The sequence below is a fragment of the Osmia bicornis genome, chromosome 13, assembly GCF_907164935.1.
Source record: "Osmia bicornis bicornis chromosome 13, iOsmBic2.1, whole genome shotgun sequence".
Lineage (NCBI taxonomy): Eukaryota > Metazoa > Arthropoda > Insecta > Hymenoptera > Megachilidae > Osmia > Osmia bicornis.
The window spans coordinates 2,417,811-2,436,778 of NC_060228.1; the positions used below are offsets into that span (position 1 = coordinate 2,417,811).

At 32.3% G+C, this 18,968-nt stretch overlaps 2 protein-coding genes across 5 annotated transcripts; one reads left to right on the plus strand and one right to left on the minus strand.

The window, feature by feature from the left end:
* Positions 1 to 2,058: 2,058 nt before the first annotated feature.
* LOC114871760 (chitin synthase chs-2-like) lies at positions 2,059 to 8,517 on the minus strand. The gene is made up of 19 exons (XM_029178082.2): positions 8,208 to 8,517; positions 7,873 to 8,111; positions 7,495 to 7,791; positions 7,211 to 7,429; positions 6,794 to 7,102; positions 6,279 to 6,703; positions 5,990 to 6,194; positions 5,629 to 5,903; positions 5,344 to 5,554; positions 5,025 to 5,272; positions 4,741 to 4,933; positions 4,474 to 4,628; positions 4,097 to 4,393; positions 3,812 to 4,011; positions 3,415 to 3,727; positions 3,163 to 3,336; positions 2,913 to 3,080; positions 2,621 to 2,819; positions 2,059 to 2,518 (listed from the first exon to the last, which is right to left on the minus strand). Exons 1-19 carry the CDS (start codon positions 8,312 to 8,314, stop codon positions 2,307 to 2,309), a joined length of 4,446 nt encoding a protein of 1,481 aa, XP_029033915.2. The 5' UTR covers positions 8,315 to 8,517; the 3' UTR covers positions 2,059 to 2,306.
* A 268-nt stretch (positions 8,518 to 8,785) lies between these two features.
* On the plus strand, positions 8,786 to 14,638 carry LOC114871759 (CTTNBP2 N-terminal-like protein). 4 transcript variants are annotated; one of them, XM_029178077.2, is made up of 8 exons: positions 8,788 to 9,476; positions 9,583 to 9,684; positions 9,790 to 10,014; positions 10,085 to 10,706; positions 10,834 to 10,929; positions 11,353 to 11,459; positions 13,441 to 13,809; positions 14,092 to 14,638. In XM_029178077.2, the coding sequence occupies exons 1-8, from the start codon at positions 9,198 to 9,200 to the stop codon at positions 14,104 to 14,106; spliced, it is 1,815 nt and encodes a 604-aa protein (XP_029033910.1). In that variant the 5' UTR covers positions 8,788 to 9,197; the 3' UTR covers positions 14,107 to 14,638. The 4 variants fall into 4 exon arrangements, with proteins under 4 accessions (XP_029033909.2, XP_029033910.1, XP_029033912.2 ...); XM_029178076.2 differs by having other exon boundaries at positions 8,786 to 9,476; positions 13,441 to 14,638; XM_029178079.2 differs by lacking the exon at positions 14,092 to 14,638 and having other exon boundaries at positions 8,809 to 9,476; positions 13,349 to 13,527.
* Positions 14,639 to 18,968: the final 4,330 nt, after the last annotated feature.

An 18,968-nucleotide genomic window follows, 5' to 3' on the forward strand; every position in this document is an offset into this window, starting at 1 on the left:
GATTCAACTATCGATATATCGAAAATATCGATTAATCGAAAATATCGATATATCGAATTTTGAATGCGGTAAGGGTGTTAATGTACGTATTGGATAGAAAAGACATCTTAAATTCCAAAAAAATTTCAGCACATTTAATTAATTATTTATAAATGCAATGATTATAGCACAGTTGTAATAGTTATTCAAAAAGAGACAAATTATCATTAAAAAGAAAAAAGAAAAAAAAAGTTGTGGATCATGGACTTGAACCGTAGACAACTATATTGCGTGTCAAGCGTTTTACCGCGGAGCTAAGCATTTGTATGTGTTAGTTTGTCATGCTTCTCAATGTAAGGGGTAACTAACTTTAATTGTTAATATCTTTTAAACAATTAGCCGTCTGCCCCCATAAGGGGGTATAGGCGTGTTCAGGCCGACGAGCTCTACAAGGTGGCAAAGTTTCATTAATAAGTGAGCGTAACACTTGGGTAGTTCTCCTCGTAAGGCCTCCCTTGGCAGATGTTTATCTACCACCAAATCACTGTATCTCCGTATTCCTTGTATCCGTGTATCATTATAGCACTGCATCCCTCACACCATTGCCTTCCTTACAGCTTCGTATGCTTTACATCCCTGAATTTTTTATGTCCCTGCATCCTTTATATTTCTTCATCCCTTACATCTCTGCATCTCTTACACCACTGCATCCCCAACCAGTCTATGCCTTACATCTCTGGATCCCTTACTGCCCCTGCATCACCAACATCTATAAGTCCTTTATATCCCTGTATCCATTATATTTCCCTATCCCTTATATTCCTACAACCCTTATAATAAATATAATAATATATTATAAAAACTGGTTCGAGTAAAGGTAAGTAAAGGTAAGTAAAGGTAAGTTGGTTCCCTTTTTATTCGCCAGAGGGCGCTGTTTCGATATTGAAAATTTAGTTCAAATTTTTGCTGCTAGAGGGCCAGAAATTTTGCGAAATTTAGTTCCTTTCTTCGCCGCCAGAGGACGCTGATTCGACATCGAAATTTTAGTTCAGATTTTTGCCGCTAGGGGGCGCTATTTTCGAAAATTTCGCGAAATTCTCGAAAAATTCCTGGCCCTCTTGCAGCAAAAATGCAAACTAAAATTTTCAAGTCGAAACAGCGCCCTCCGGCGGCGAAAAAAGGAACTAAATTTATACAAATTCGCAGGCCTTATAGTCGCATAAATTTCAACTTAGTTTCAGGGAGGTACTGGGATGTATGGAATGCAGGAATATAAGTGCTACAAGGATGTAAGGGATACAGGCATGTAAGGGATGCAGAAATGTAAGGGATGTTGGGATGTAAAGATGGCAGGAATGTGAGGAATGCAGAGATGTAAGGGATGCAGCGATGTAAAGGATACAGGAATGTAAGAGACGCCGTGATATAAGGGATGTGGAGATATAAGGGATGAAGGGATGCAGAGATGTAAGGGATGCAGGAATGTGTGAGAAGCTGTGATGTAAGGGATGCTGGGATGTAAGGAATAAAGATATGTAAGGGAGTAATAAAATCAACACGTTCAGTCTCCTAATGCGTTTATTCAATAAGTTAGGAAGATAAATACAGCAAACTAAACGAGCGCAGAAAATAAAATAAGGGAAAGTACAGGTTTTGACTGTACCAACCCCTGCTGACCTGACGTTCAGTCGTCGGGGCTGGGCGGATTGCAGGTTTAAGGCGCTTTTACTCGAATTTTTAAACGTTAATTACTGGAAAATAAAGCCGCAAACGCTATTTCGTTATTCTTGATTTTCGTCTTATTTTGACCCCTAGAATCACCCCTTAAAATTTTGCCCACCTGTTGTCGAACACCCTGTATAAATTACTTCGGAGCCTTCGACGCCTGGCATACTGGTGACCAACTCGAGCATCTAGCATGTGGTCGACACCGGGGGTCACACCCGGCGCCGGCCCCTCCTCGGGCCGCGTGCAATGGCGTTTGGAGCCCCCATTTTAGAGAAACTTTGCAATGTATTTATTGATAAGGAATAGAAACAAATACTCTACAAATGCACCAAATTTATATAAGGTATATCAATTAATATATTCTTTTTTAACTAATCTTTTTTATTAAAAACAGTATATGTTACATAATATTTTAAGACATACATATTTCAATAAAGAAAACTATATATATAAACATAACTATAATTGTACTTTGACAAAGGTAAATATTTATTTTTACCATTCATTCGCTTAATATAACTAATATTGAAATAATAATTGTTAAAGTATCAACATCATTTACCTAAGTTTAATACTTAAAATTAATCAGTGTATTAGACTTATTTATCATCATTATCATTTAAAAATGCTGCATTATCGTATTGATGCATTTTAGCTTTCTTGTTTTCATTTCCAATCTCAGAGTTAGAAATGGTATTATTTCTTGTATCAGGTGTAATCCTTTTAGAATTTTTTGTACTATAGTCGGTTAATTTTTCAGAATTATGCTTCTTAGATACTTTCCTTCTTTTTGTTATGTTTGAAGATGTTTCTGTAGAAAAACTTGAAATATTATATCCAATATAAAATAAGTATTGAGTTTAAAGTGTAATAATTTGTGTTTTTAATATGATAAAATAATAAAACTTGATACCAGATGCTTGTAACTTTTTGCGGAAAAGTACTTCAAAATTAGAAGACATGCTTGGAGGGCTTTGAACATTGTGTATTAATCCTTGGAAAGTATTTCTTCTACTTGCAAAAAATATTTCATTTTCTGTTGCACTTTGCAACCCCTCAACTATATCATTCGCATGTTGATTTATAATTAAATCATCACTTGAATGTTTCTCCTAAAAATTAATATAATATATATTTTTATAGAAAAAAAAATAGTTAACTGTAAATTAAGTACTTAATGATAATAGCTCTGTTTGTTACATTACCTTATTACAACATGGTAGATATAGCTTCATATTAGCTAGTATGTGAGAAAAGGTATTGAATCTGTGTGCCAACATAGCTAGAAATTGGACAAACAATATAAAAACGAATGCAATAATAAAAAGACATCCAATTGGTTCTAAATGCATATAATTTCTATTTACATGTACCTGAAAAATCATGTAATTTATTATAATAAATAACAAATAAAAATATTAATAACATGTTTCATATTAATAAGAGAAAACTTACTTCGTAATTTTCAACATAAGAGATATTGTACTCAATAGCAAAAGGCCATTGAAGATACAGAGTATTTTTATTAAGTTGCAATAAAAAAATTGCTACCACAAATAGTGTATTTATCATAAAAAATTTTACGAGACTGTGATTACGTATACGTATCAAACCTTTAGCAATTTCTTTCTACAAACAAAATTTAATATTTAAAAAAATGGTAGTTAAATTTATTAACTTGAATAATTTATATTTTAAAACTCATACTTCTTTTTTCGGATCTTTTTCAATAGGATGTAAATACTTTTGAATTAGCAGTGTCCAAAATTCTTCTTCTAACGTGGGAAGAAAGTCTACTGTCCCATATTTTAAACGTTCATCTTGCAGCCAATGAGGATTTATCAAATAATTCGAATATTCGTGAGGCTGATTAAAATGTATTTCTTTTAAAACTTCACTTTCAGAATCTGTGCTTGCATTTGAATTTTCTGTAACTGCTGATTGTTCATCGAATGGTTTATTTCCTTCCACTTTTTTCTCTTCAACGATTTCCTCTGTTGTATTGTTAAGTTTGTAGTTGCTAGACATAAAATTTGATTAAAATAAAGATTACAGTATATGCTTTATTTTTCATTGTGATAATATTTTTTCAGTAACTTAATACCTTTCTATCTGTTTTAAACGAATGTTAATTTCATTTATAGAGTTATAAATAGCTGTTAAATATTTCTCTTCTTTTTCTGAACTTTTGTAAGTACTAAAGTTACATTTGAATAATTTACTTAAGGAAAATTTGGATTCATTGTCAGTATTTTCATTGTCCTGTTCAGATTGTGATTTATTTGTCATATTTTGTTGCTGTGTCTATAACAAAAAGTTTGTAATATTTGGATTATACTAAAAACTATTATAATTAACAAGCATAAGTAAAACAATAAGACAACATTACCTGTTGCACTTTAGACTCTCTGGTACCCCACGTAATATTATGAAGGTTGAAGATAGCAAAAATGATGAGTAACATATACATTGATGGTACAGTAATATAATAAAAGATTGCATTAGGTAGACATGATATTTCTTTTGGATGGAGAAAAGCTGCCAATATAAACTGACTGATTACAACAAAAAACAGAACAGTATTAGGTGCAAAATATCCATCTGCTGCTATTTGAATCATTATTCCAACCATTACAATAATCATTACTAAACCATATATAAGAGTGATAGCCTCAGCTACTATGAGCTGTAAAAATATGAACGAAGAGATAAATATTTATTGATAACTATTTGAATTTTTATAATTGTAGTAATTTGAACAATTACCTGAATGCGTACATCGAAAAAGAAACAGACAAACAAAAAAACAACAATTGGAATCAGATTATACCAGAAACTTGACCAGTTATCGATTTGAAAAGAAGTAACAAATGCACCAGATATCATTAAATAAATAAAAGATGGTCCTATAATGGTGCTACCTACACAAAAATAATAACACGTAACATTTGAATAAAGATATACATGTAGTTTTTTCATCATTGAACATAATATAAGAACAATGATTTAAACAAAGTTATGAAAGTTAATTACCTGTTAAAATCCACTGATAAACTATGTACAATAATGATATGTTATCGTTTGCTTTTCTGGTTTCCTTTGAAGTATTTAATAAATCAAAGGTATTAGCCATAGTTGATGGAATCCATCGTCGACGTTGAACATAAAATTCATTAAATGATTCTGGAGCATGTGTATAAGCCTCGCCAGCTGCACAATATTCTACCTAATTATTAATAAAAAATAATATTTCTATAAATTTAGATTAAAAATATCATGAATAAAATTTCGTATTTTTGCAATTTAAATTTTCGTACTTTACTACCAGCTTGTAAAAGCAATGTACAAAGCCATCTATCTTCTCCTTGATCATACTGGATATAGTGTTTGGGTTCTGTTGATTTAGTTGCATATTTTGCTAAGACATTATTTTGCATTAAAGCTTTTGCTCTAAAAAGGGAAAAACAACCTGGACTACAGAGAACAGAACCTGTTACATGTTCTGTTGATTTTTGAAGCCAGTGTCCAATTGCGTATTCAAATTTTTGAAACCAAATAACAGGACCTGTATATAACATGTATTATCTTTAGTAATAACTTTACATCTTTTACACGTCAAAGCATTTACAGAATTACCTTTTCCTACTGGATGTATTCTTCCACAAACTGCACCTAAGTCCTTATTTTTGTTCATTAAGTCTAATAATGATTTAACAGCTTTTGGATGAAAATCAATGTCTCCATCCAGTGTTAAAATATAAGTATTTTCTGCTATTAATTCCTTAGTATCAACATCTATTGATGAACCCATTAAGCGATAACCAAGAAGATAATACATATACATGACCTAAAGTAATTCAGTGATTAACATGAAATAAAAAGTACTGTTAATTGTTCTAATACTAATATCAGTAAATATACCTGGCTCCATCGTTTTCTATGTCTTATTTTGTTCTTATCCTTAAGATGTACAGTCAAGTCTGTTTTTCCAGGTAACTTCCAAATTAGCTGACCACCATAAGGTGTTGGACATTTAATTGGTGGTAAAGAAGGCATGTCAAGATTTTTTATATTTTCTTTTATAGTTTCCACAAACGTGGCTACATATTGATTTATTTGTGTTTCATTTTCATTGTGATCACAAGATCCTGAACAGCCATGCATGCAACAGAATGCATCATCAAAGAATATATGTGCTGGAAACAACAATTTATATTTAATTTTATTATATACTTATTTACATTAATAAGTTTACAAAAATTTAATTGTAAACATTATTTACTTTCAAGTTCGTAATAATCTCGGATTGCAATTTTATAATATTTTTGTGTAACTTTCATAGCACATTGATCTCTGTCCAGTCTTAAGATACTTCCAATCAATTCATTCATTTCGTCCTTGTCTTCATGCCACATAGTTGCACAAGCATAAATTTGAGTAATACAAGCATTTTGTTTATTATTTGTATTGTCTTTAGAGCTACCAATCTGAAAAAATTTTTATTTTAAAATTAACATTAGTAAAAACAAACAAAAATAAAAAAAATTCTCATGGTAAAAAGAATATAAAACCTCAAATTCTTCATTGGAGTTTGATAATACTTTTTCTTTAATAATACCATAACTTTCATGTCTCCTCTTATTTAATCCTATAAATTGGTCAATCATAAGTGAATCATAAGTTCGATTATAAAAGATCTTATCTGCAGCAGCAAGTTTTTCATTTTCGCCTAGCCAGAGTTGTATTGTGATCCAAATTTGTGATAACCACCATGATATCCAACACCAAACACGCCAATTAAACAGAAATTCTGAGATATTATCATATTTAGGCTCTTTTAAAAATAGATAATCTGGTATAAACTTATGGAAAACACATGTATCCCTTTCTCTCACAATACAGAGCACCGTTATTAAAAGTATAGTTCCTGGAGTAACTAAGCTGATTGGGAAAGCAAAGCCAAACTTATGCATTTGAGTTTTGTATGCAAATTTTGCTGTAATAATATAAACAATGTTTAATATAATAAGAATTGAAATTGAAATTTGTAATTTTCATTTTGGCAATATATACATTTCTGTTTTACCTGCTTCATATGTGAGAAAAACACAGAAAGTTTGCAACAAAAAGGCACCTAAAGGAGCAGAAGTATATGCAGTCAAATAAGCTACTTCAGTGTTGTTATTAATATGAAAGGTATTTGAAGTGGAAATTAGTGAAATTCCATACTCTCTTTCCCACATAAAAAATTCGTGAATTTCAATATTCTTAAAAGCTGAAATCACAGCAGCACTTAAAATAAAAATTAAGCTTCGCCAGAATGCTATATATCCTTGTAATATATGATAATTATTTTTCAAATCCACTTTTGTTGTTACTAACATCGCAATGAAACCTAAAATATTGAGTATATTATAAGAAAGCTATGTATAAAATAGATTATTATTACTATATAACTTAAAAGTAATTATATATTTATAATTATTCAAAAATTTATTATTACCACAAGTGTAGTGAGATATATAATTGCCCCACCACCGACAAGAAGATAACACAAGAGCTGTAGGAAGAATCCAAATCAAAGGATCATACGACTTATAATTTAAAAATGACTGTAAAAATAGTCCACAACCTTGGGCAAGTAATGCTAAAATATTACATGCTAATACTAATATAAACATTTTACTTGTAATTGGATACCTCTCACTTTGAGAAAATAAATCTGTAATAGAGAAACATAATGAAAATATTTTTTTTATAATGTAATTTGTTAATAAATTCACTTACTTAATAAGGCAGGAATGAAGAAAATACAGTTGGAAATTGCAGCAGCATCAATGGAATTAATTTGTGGAAAACAGTAAAAAATTAAAACTGCTAAGCCACTTGAATGAATTGTTTCCAGAAAAAAAAGAAGTGCCATACTTTGTTTTTTGGGCATTTTTACTTTTTTTTTAAAGAGATAATACCAAATTGCATACATCATGGTAAAACATTCTGGTATAAGAAACATAAAAATGATATGCCATGTCCAAATTACCCTGCCTCTTATAGAGTTCTGTACCAACAAGTCCTCCTCGTATCCTAAAATATAAAATATTATACATTTCTTATAGAAATTATACAATAAGATATTCTTTTATATGAATGTTATTTATACATTACTTCTATAATAATCACAAAACTTTGTAGATTTTTCCTCTTGAAGTTGTGACACAGCAAAAAGAACTATTAATTTAGCAATTAAAGCACTACACAAGACAGTGCAGAAAAGGATGCCATATATAAGTATTTTAATAATGCGTATTAAATTATCTAAAAATTTCTTAGTGTGCATTGATTCGCTCTTCTTTTTAATTGGGATACAATTAAATGCATCCCATGGAAGGGGTTCTTCTGGAGAACTAAAATTAAATAATTGTCATAAAGTTAAATAATCACTTATAATATTCACAAAAATAAAAGAAAATAGACGTTAATAAAAAATGAAATTCTCTTACTTATTTTGCGTTGTATTTTCATCTTCAGGTTCAAAGAAAGGATCGTTATAATTTTGAAAGTGAATAAACGAAGGTGTATTTAAAGCTTCTCCTTCGAGCTTTGACATGTTGGGAAAGAAAAATGATAACGAAAAGTTTCATCGATTCCCGAAATTTTCATCGGTGTATTAAGTAATATCGATAAAACTGATAAGATTTCTACCTTGTCGAAAATATTATCTCGTATTTACAGAAGCAGAAAATAGGAACATGTATGATTAGGAAATAAAAATAGTTTCTAAAACATCGTTCAGTTTTCTTTAAGCCTTTTAAATAATTAAGAAATGCCTGATTGCTACAAACAATGCAATTTTATGTTGTTTATTGTTGTTACAATTCTTCATAAGAAAAAGACCATATTAATCATTTAATATTATTTTTAAAATAGGTATAAATTTGTCAGTAGAAATATAATACAATCATATATCATAAAGAAACATTACAACTATAACAGCTTCTTTTCAGAAAAACATTCTGATACTACGAATATATATTTAAACAAAATTTGAAATTTACCGCTGTTTGAAATCGAAGTCGATGTCGAAGTCGAAGTCGAAATCGAAGTCGAATCCTGAATCGTAACATTCGATAAGAAATAATCGATAATGAATGATCTCGGAGCACCTTTCACAAGATAGATTCCTATCTGTGAACTACGCATTGTACTTGATTTGTCAATAATCGAGGATAAAATTAAATGCCGGATTAATTTGTTCGGCATAATTGAAATAAGTTGAAAAAGAAAAAGGAAGAGTTCAGGAACAATGTGGCGTGTCCCGAAATTGGTTTTTCGGGCCGAAGCCCTCCTTGTTCGGATGAAAGTATTAATACCGAAGACTGAAATGGTTTAACCGAAGAATACATTTCTCAAGTACTTCTCAGTACTATTCCAAAAAATAAACACGTCTTCTTCGGGGGTGAAGATCTGCCCGGTAATTCGTTTTTTCAAAAATGGCATCACAGAGTCAAAATGACACGAATGTAAGTTCAACTATTTCACCGGCAAATGGATCATCCGGATCATCGACGACCATGTCGGTCTGCACCACGAAGATGCAGTCATTGGATTCAACACCATCCTCTCAACCTTATCAACATTCATCGCCATCGTTATCACCATCACCATCACCGTCGCCGTCGCCGTCGTTGATGCAGCAACAGCAACATCAACAAATTCTGCAATCTAACAATGTAGAGGCAATTGACAAGAACTCTTCCAATACATTAAAAGTATGTTGTCATACAGACTTATTTCAGATTTTTTTATTTTGTTTATTAATTACACTATATATTAAACTAAATATTTACCGATAGTAATTGTAAACTTTACTTACAGCGCAATCCAAAAATGGAACTAAGCAAAACTGATTTATTAATATTATTAGGACATCTTGAAGGAGAATTACAGGCAAGAGATATTGTAATAGCAGTATTAAAGGTAATTTGTCTTTCTTAATTGATGTAATTAATCAAGAATAACGTAAAAATGCAAATAACATAGAATGTTATTCAAATGAAATGTACCTTTATGTTTGTTTTATAGTCAGAGAAATTGAAACACCTGTTAAGTACTAAATATTTGAGTGGAACTTTAGATCCACATGCTGCACTTGCTCGTGATGTAGTATTAGTAGGTGGTGTAAGCGAACACGAACCAAATCAAATAGATAAACAGGTTGCTACTTTAGAGGCACTCGTAACCCAACAAAGACGTATGCAATCTAAAATGACCAAAATTCTCAAAGAAGCTGAGCTTAGACATAGAGCAGTACGTACTGATTTTAATTAATCAAGTAAATATTTGAATGTTTTCTAAATCGTTACCAATTCTCCTTCAGGTTATTAAAGAACTGGAGGAAGAAAAACGAAAACACGAACACGACACCGCGCAGGGTGATGATATAACGTACGGGCTGGAAAAAGAGAGAACACGTTTGAAAAAAGAATTAGAATTAGAGAAACAAGAAAAAAAAAGACTGGAATTAGAAATAAAGAAAGCAAGCGATACTTTGGAGGAAGAAAAAACACGGCAAAAGCAAATAGTACTTCTTCTATTGGCCGAACGTAAAAAAATAATTATGAAATATATAGAAGAAAGGAAGAGGTCGGAAGATTTGGCGCAGATATTAAGCGAAGAAAAAATAAGAGTCGATTCTATGGCTGAAGGACTGGAAGAGGAAAGTAAGAAGTCGTTGCAAATGGAGGCAGAATTAGAGAAACAACTTGCACAATTTGATATGGAGAGGCAGCAATATAGGCAAGCTTTAGCAAAAGAGGAAAAAAGGGTTAAGGATCTCGAGTTAGAATTAGATAAACTTAAAAGTGAAATGGACATGTGGAAAGAGTCTCAAACACGAGGTTCTCCAAGGGGTGTGGGTACAATTCCACCACCACCTCCAGCAAAACCAGCTAACTTAATTGCTATGCCTACGGTTAGGCCCGCTAGTGCTCCACAGACAAGTATGTTATGTGTAAAAAACAAATATAATATTTTATAAAACAAATGATATTTACTTTGTTAAGCACCAATAGCAAATCATTGATAACATTGTTTTAATATAATATAATGATTATATTTTGTATGCAGTTAGAAGCACAGTACTGGGCACTGAGACACCAATGGTTAGTAGTAAAGTCGTTCAACCCACTGCCACGGTATCTAGTGTTCCTGTCAGCGGTCCAAGTAAGAACAGCACGTCCTACTCTAAAGTTGAAATACGATTTAAACAATTAAAATATTTCGGATATATCTTCTCTAAGAGAATATTTATGTCGCATGACAGCGGATGAATTAACAAATTACATTTTGACAATTAAATGAAAACTAAATGGTAAATGTAGTTCTTACTCATAAGCATGTTGTAATACTAAACGTCAGTACTGATTAGTACTGATTTATAATAATACAAATTTAATGATTTTATTTATATTACTATAAGAAATAAAAATTGCTTACTCTTCATTTGGAATTAATAATATATATTGTGTTTTAAAATACTGATTCGTATACTTAAGTTAGATTATCTATTTTTATGTAAAATAAATTATTTTAGTTTTTTAATTAAAAAAAAAATGAAATGTGTAATATATAATACTTCTATTATAGCTACTGGGATTGCTAGGTCAGTAACTCCTGGACAGGCATTACGCGGGGTCTCGTACACGTCCAATATTACGTCTTCTAGTGGAGAAAGTGCAACTTCTGAAACCCAGGTAAATTATCCTCATTTTCCTCCTCATTCTACTTTAATCTAGGTATATTATACATTACGTATTTATGCATACATTTATTGTAAAGATTTCTTTTTCATAATATAGCTTTAATAATATTAAAATTTCTTGTATGTATTATTTCGATATTTTATGTTAACTTTTTAATATATTATCATTTCTTATGCACCAAATTTATACACGCACTTTAAAAAGGGTTTTACAAATAATTTGATAATAAATGTATACAGATGAACAACGTATACAGATATATTTTTAATAATTGTACTATATAAAAATTCGTAGAACTTATTTTGAATATAACTTTGAAAAATACTAAACCAGTATATAAATATACTGTTCAGTATGTATCAATATATTGATACTATTTTAATAATTGGCAATCAATTTTATTTTCATAACAAACCAATAAAGCAGTGAATTATGTAGGATTTTCATTATGCTTAAACATACCAATTGAAATAATCATACAAATGGTACTTTAAGCATGCCGCATATTATTTATTATTACGATAAGTGTTTTAAAAACTGATTGAAAAAAAAGTTTATTAAATGAAACAGTAATGTTCGATACTTTACATACACGCCATAATCACATATGATTTTCTAGTCTTACATTTTATTAAATGTTGAATGCTATATAGAATATTTTTATTGCATGATAATAATAAATATAAATATACTGCATTATCTCTTTTAAGTAAGCACAATTACTGTGCTTTTTTAACTTTTCTTACTATGTTTAATAGATCATTGTAACAAAGAAAAACTGCTTTGGGGTAAAACTGGTTTCTTCTTTATTTTAATACGTGGGTATGTTACCGATTATACTTATTGTAATAATACGTCAAATGCAATAAGTATAATCGCTGAGTTAAAAAGAAAAAAATCGATGTATATATTTCAAAATGATAGTACGTTATAATCATAAAATACGTTCTATATTTTTATACAAACTATACAGATAAAATGTAAAATGCATGAGGTAATATTAAAAGTTTTTTAAATAAAAATAAATTATAAATATATGCAACATGCACCCATTTTTTTAGATGTATGTATTTTCAATTTGACATATATCTTTTAATTAATATGATGTTTTAGAATATATAAATATTATATATTATATACTGGGTGCTAATGCATATAGTAAAATTTATTTCATGGTGTACAGTTATATGTTTTATGTCATCATTTATTCAAATACAAAATCTCATCCTTTTAGTTTTGATTATACACACACAATTTTCATTATTTGTAATATACTGATTATACTACACTGTATTATTTTATATAAGTTAGTACACCATCAAATTTTAAACCTAAATTGTATTACGCTATTCTTATTTTGTACATAAGATTACTATTTAGTATGTACATTGATTATTTCCTTAATTAAAAATTGTATGCCACTCACTTTTGAGCCTTATTTACAAATTTTCCCTGCTTGCCCTCCTAATTGCAACCTTTATATTTGCTACCGCTGCTAACTTTACATGGTTTGGTTGTTTATCTGTTATTTTTCCAAGCTGTGTGATGTACTATTCTAACAAAGATAGTAGAACTTCTATACAATCCATTAGAGTAGAAAATTACAATTCTTTTAATTAAGTTTGCTATTATTGGTCTTTCTTGTTCATCAACAAAAATTTATCCTACTTTTTTATTTCAATGATTTCTCCTGCTACATTGCTATCAAAATACAAGTTCTCATAATATCGCTGTTACCAAAAATGAAATCAACACACCAAACATCGTCAGACGAAAATAATAAGCTTTGATTCTCATTTTAAACACATTCGTTGTTTCTTTGCTTTAGACTGGTGATTTGGTATAATACTTTCCTTTACCTTATTGTATTTTAAATGCAGCAAACAATATCTACACGTACCCATGGCGGTGTGATGTTTGAAAAGGGATAGCCTGATGGTTAAATCGGTTCTCCTGTCTATTCATTCCTCAGGCTGTAGAGAAACGTGTGGTTGTACCTGCTCCTGTAAATCCTGGAGGCACGGTAAAACTTATACCGTCAACGCAAACTGCAGGAAAGCTTGGTTTTAATGTTGGCTCTGGTTCGGCGGTTCAAGCATCTGGTATGCTGCCATCGAAAAAGCCACCGATATCTCGCGGTGTTCCTCCTCCAGTGCCACCAAATAAACCAGTAGTACCGCCTAAAAAGGAAGCTGCTTATCTTAGGAGGACTGAATCATCGCAAGCAACTCAGGATACTGTGAAACTTGGTAAACAAGCTGCGCCACATCCTGCAGCTGGATCTACTGCTCCTCAAGTACAACAGGCAATAGCTGCTCTTACTCAAGCCTCCGATGAAGAGGTTAGTAATGTAGCTCCCTTGTCCTGTTTGTCCAGAATTTCATTTTAATATCATACATTCTTGTATTATTAACGTCAACCATATTAACAGTTTCATCGGGTACTTAAGAAAGTATTACACTGCAACGTTGTACGTGATTTCTCAACCGAGTTTATTGCTCCTATTCATATTCAAAGAGTTCTTGAACAACTTTGTTGGGTAGCCGATGAATCAACATAGTAAATATATCTCTTCTTGATCTTTCTTTCACACGCAATTCAGAGCTGGTGAATATGATTTCAGACGAAACCACGTTGATTTAACAGCGAATAGAAAAAAAAAGTAAGCATTACTAACATTTAAGAAAGTCTGAAATAAGCCGTGTAACGTGATTAGAACACGGTGGCGTTGCGTGTTTGGAACTACACAACGGGGGATTCTCGATAACCAACGTTTCTGAATCAACGAAAGAAACGTACGTGCCCGAACAACATTGTTCATCGATTGATTTTACTTCGCGTATACCATAAGATACCCTTAAAACGATATCGCTAGATCTCGTAAGGATCTGAAGGATCCATTGTAGCGATATACAACCGGCGACAACATCAACAACTGGAGAACAATGCTTGTAATATTGTACTATAGACCGAGTGATTCGATCGATAAACGGATCATTTAAACTATTTAAGGTAGACACTGTAGATTCCGTAGTTTATTATCCGCGATCTTTCCGAATTACGTTAAAGTCATTAGATAAAATTAATGTCGTTGTAACGTGCTACTCGTAAGAAGGAACGATACTGTTGTCAACAGTGGACGTGAATAATAAATGTTTATGCAACAGGGAGCTAGATCGTGTAATATGTTTTAATTTAAACAAATAAACAGAAAAAAATACAGGATTACATTATAGGTAGGGAAAGATACGTAAGGGTCATTTAACGTTAAACACCATTCTTTAGTTCTTTTCAAAAATAGTTGAATGTTGAAGATTTTAATTCTTAACGCTTTCCCTTATGTTACTCGGAATATGTATATGACTATCGAATTACATTTCTCATGGAAAATTAGTTTAAGAATGTTTCATTGAAATACAAGGAATCGTATGAATTCTTTTGATACAATTGATTGACTTAATGTGAGATGGCCCAATAATACATGCTAACCACTGCCTTGCCTGACGTAATTGCGTGCATAACATACAAACGATATACTGATATTATATCAATACGCATTTCGATGAAATTTCAATGTTTCGAAACCTGTCGATTGCTCCTGAGAATATGCATTTCAAGTATCGCTATGAAAAACCGCTGTTTATCCCGACAATACTTACACGCAAAGTAGTATCATTGTGAAATTAACGCGACCACATAGTATTCACGTTGATGGCTCTCGTACCTACCGACAAAGATACTGCAAAATAAAATCGAAACATAGATGGTAATTTATTTTCTACGTCGTTTCTATGAATATGTCATTGATTTGAAGATAATTCCCGCGACGATGGGCCAGTCAAACAATGAATGTTGAATAATAAGTGATAGATCTGCAGTGTTCCGTAAGATGTGTTATATATCAGGGGAACGAGTGATTTCTGAATCAAAATAATAGGAAGAAATGTTCTTAATATTTTTATATGACATATCGTTCGTCGACAATTTCCTATTTATTACTCTTGTATACGTTTGGATGGATATATACATATACAATATACTTCAACGATTTTCAGCGATTTAATAAAACTCATAAAATATTTAAAAAAAAAGTATTGCAAACGGTGATCACGTGAAGATATTAAGAACGATTTTTCGGCTTGGAAATCCTTCACCCACCGAGTACAGTGCATCTTACGAAATTCCAGTACAAATTTCGTTCCCACAATGCAGAGTTTATAACAAGGACATGAATAAAATTATTCGTTTGTACACAGTTTCTCTTGTATAAATCATAAGTGGATGGAATTACAATACGTTCTCATAAACATATGAAACGATGTACACAAGAAAAAAAAAAAGAAGAAAAGAGTATCGAGTTATTTAAATATGTATCTTATCTCTCTCTCTTTCCTTTCGTATGCGACCGTGATTTCATGAAACGTGCGAAGATACAATTTAACTTGCAGCATGCGCACCGATTGTCTTTTCGCGAATTTTTAGATACGGTTTATTCGATTCGAAATTTATTTTTATTTTCCTTTTTTGAGAATGTTCGAGCCGAATACTTGAATAACATTATGCTCCGTTTCGCAAGGAACACGCGCAATCTCCCCCGATTTCCTCACTCTTTGGGAATACTGTAGAAGATTGAAAAGATTCGTGTAAAAAGTTCGTTGACCAAATTGAACACTAACGCGTTCGCCGTCGTGTTCCTCAGTACCCCCTAAAATTAGGGTGTCTCCAATAACCAGCGCTTCCAATATAATAGACAAAATTTTAATTAAAAAATTAATTATGTCTGACTACAAGCGTCCACTTCTCCTGCGGCACTCGATCTACTTATATTATCACGTGTCGTTCTAAACACAGTCATTTCTACTGCGCCGGCGAACGCATTATTTATTGTTTATTTTTTGCATTCTTCTTACAAAATTATAGAAAACATTTTACAAGAAGACAAACAGGAAATTCGTTTCATCCTCGCGGAGTAATTAGAAAACTCGGGAGAGCGTCCAGGTTAGAAGGGCAATTAAAACGGAAGGGTAATAAGAAAGTGTCTCGTTTACCTCTGACGCGAAAAGATCAAGTAGGAAAAAAAAGAGGTGTCTCGAGGAGTAAAAACGAAGATGAAGAAACTTAAAGACAGCAAATTAAAAAGGAAGATTATACTCGACTTGTACGCACACCATCTTGGTACGGTTGAAAAAAAAATGAAAAAAAGGTGTCTCGGTACTGAAGAGAAGAGAAAGCATTGCAGATAGCATCGGGTCACATAGGAAGAAGATGACCAGGTAGCGCGAGGGTTACAAGGGAACGACGTAGAGGAGGACAGAAATAGGAAGCAGAGAGGAAGAGAGAAGGTGAGAATGGGTGGGTGTAGATGGGGTCTGAGGATGGTAAAAGGTAAGCAGCTCGTATAGCGCCTGCGCTAGGTTCGCCCGGCGTGTCCTAACAGAGGGCAATGCAAGCGGGTAACAGGGGTTAGGGGACGAAGAGGAACGGGTTAACATCAGAGGGAGGATCAACTCTTAACGAGGAAGCGAGGTAGCGAACGGTATGTGAGAGTAACTGAGATCGTTTAATACAGTTGGAAAGGTGAATGGAAGAGAGGAATAGAGATAGCTAAACCGTGACAGTCGATGGACAAAGAAGCGAGGGATCGAGATCCTTGCGCGGTATGAGGTTTGCATGCCTAACGGACGGTACCTCAGTATCGTCCTACGTTTCGTTCGCGACGCGACCCTTCTCTCTTCACCAACGTCATCCGCGAATGCACCGGTGTATATTGTTGTTGTTTACCGGCTCCCTCGTATATCCCCGGTCAGTGAACACGGTGGAGAATAAAAGAACTTCGGCGTTGCGGGTGATGTGTACCGTTTGTCGTATTCTTGGTCCGTTTTTGTAAAAAAAAAAAAAAAAAGAAGAAGAAAGAATAGAAAAAGGAATACGAACATAAGTGATTCTTGACAGAGGAGATTATTCGGATAATTCGACCCACTTACGTACGTATAAGTTTTTTCGATTCGATAGATCATTGATTGATTACTATCGTTGTCGTTTCTATTATCTGTGTACATAGCGAGGGATTTAAGGCGATATTAAGAATTAGCGATAAGCGATACCGTGTAAGCAATATCTCGACTGGTTATCAATTGAATACATTTTCTTTTTTTATTTTTAAGTAATCTAGGATAAGGATTTTAATTTGTATCGGCATTTTCGCGCGTTATTCACGTTGATCTTAGTAAGCCGAGGTGATATATGATTTGGACGGTGATAATAATTGATAAGTACAATCGTAGTGAATTTAAATATTCTTATTGATTATACGAAAAGAATGATTCAATTTCCTTTTTCTTTATAATTTATGAATGAATCATTGTTTCGTTGAATTGACTCTTTTTTTATCGTTTGTTATTAATCCCAGTTTCATTGAACTTTGATTTATTAGATTGATATTTATACTACGAATTTTACATGTATATATCGTGAGAATGTTGTACATGATGAAATTGATAAGATAACAAATGCGGCATATTCCTCAATCACGAAACGCATAAAGAATCTTATTTTTTTTGGAATTTCCAAACGTCATTGATATTAATAACATCAAACGCGTAGGAAAATTAAAAATGTACCGCTGAATTATAAGAATATACGATATCAGAGTAAATCAGTTTTCAAATCCATTAACCAACCCTTGTTTCCTTTTTCTGATTCAAACTAATTCATTGGCATTATTTCAAAGTATAGAGTGGATGAAAATTACCTCCTTCGAAACATCGAAAAGGGATTTATTAAAGCGGAAGATCGTGTCCACCGGAAGTTCCGATTTATAATTAGGGCAATATCGACTTCGAAGCATGCAGTACGATTTCCTCTCATTCGTGCGTAAATGCTCGAGGAATTGATCGAAAATTAACAGAATAATGAGTTTTTCGTATTTCCAATCATTCGGAATCTATAATTTTTGTACAATGAATTTCTATAGAAAAAAGCATCGTTCAATGGAGTAGTGAACGTGTCAAAGATTTAGAAATTTAAGTTCATTTTTTTGTTTAATTGTTGACCTATTTTTCGTGACACCACCAGTGGTGACGTAAACAACGGTTTAAACGCTAAAACAATATAACACCGTCGGAACAATATAATTATGACTGTGATTAATTAAACATAAAGAAAAGGTAGTTCCCATGGTCGACATTGCGTTGTATCTCACGATAGAAGAAACACACTTCTCCATAGTGTGCCTCTTCAACGTCACGCACGCCAGAACCTATAAAATCCACAAAACACGCTTCCGAGTTCCGGTTTCCACGCCGCCAAACTAAATTCATTTTTTCTTTCTTTCTTTCTTTCTTTCTTTCTACGTTACATTATTCGAGCTGGTTCGCTAAGGTGAAAGCCGTGGTTACAGATTAATAACGTAAGATGTATTACTGTACTCGACGAAGATAGGATGAATTAGCATTCGAAGACGTAACATTTTACGTTCCTGAGAAATGAGCAGAATTGTTA

What these genes read in the sequence shown, in the direction of transcription:
- LOC114871760 (XM_029178082.2), bottom strand. Translation starts at nt 8,314, where the DNA reads ATGTCAAAGCTCGAAGGAGAAGCTTTAAATACACCTTCGTTTATTCAC. An exon ending in AGATTATTACGAACTTGAAA is followed by an intron (nt 5,904 to 5,989) that starts GTAAATAATGTT and finishes TGTTGTTTCCAG; the next exon opens with CACATATATTCTTTGATGAT. An exon ending in TTATCAGTGGATTTTAACAG is followed by an intron (nt 4,629 to 4,740) that starts GTAATTAACTTT and finishes ATTTTTGTGTAG; the next exon opens with GTAGCACCATTATAGGACCA.
- LOC114871759 (XM_029178076.2), top strand. Translation starts at nt 9,198, where the DNA reads ATGGCATCACAGAGTCAAAATGACACGAATGTAAGTTCAACTATTTCA. An exon ending in CGCTAGTGCTCCACAGACAA is followed by an intron (nt 10,707 to 10,833) that starts GTATGTTATGTG and finishes TTTTGTATGCAG; the next exon opens with TTAGAAGCACAGTACTGGGC. An exon ending in GTGCAACTTCTGAAACCCAG is followed by an intron (nt 11,460 to 13,440) that starts GTAAATTATCCT and finishes TTCATTCCTCAG; the next exon opens with GCTGTAGAGAAACGTGTGGT.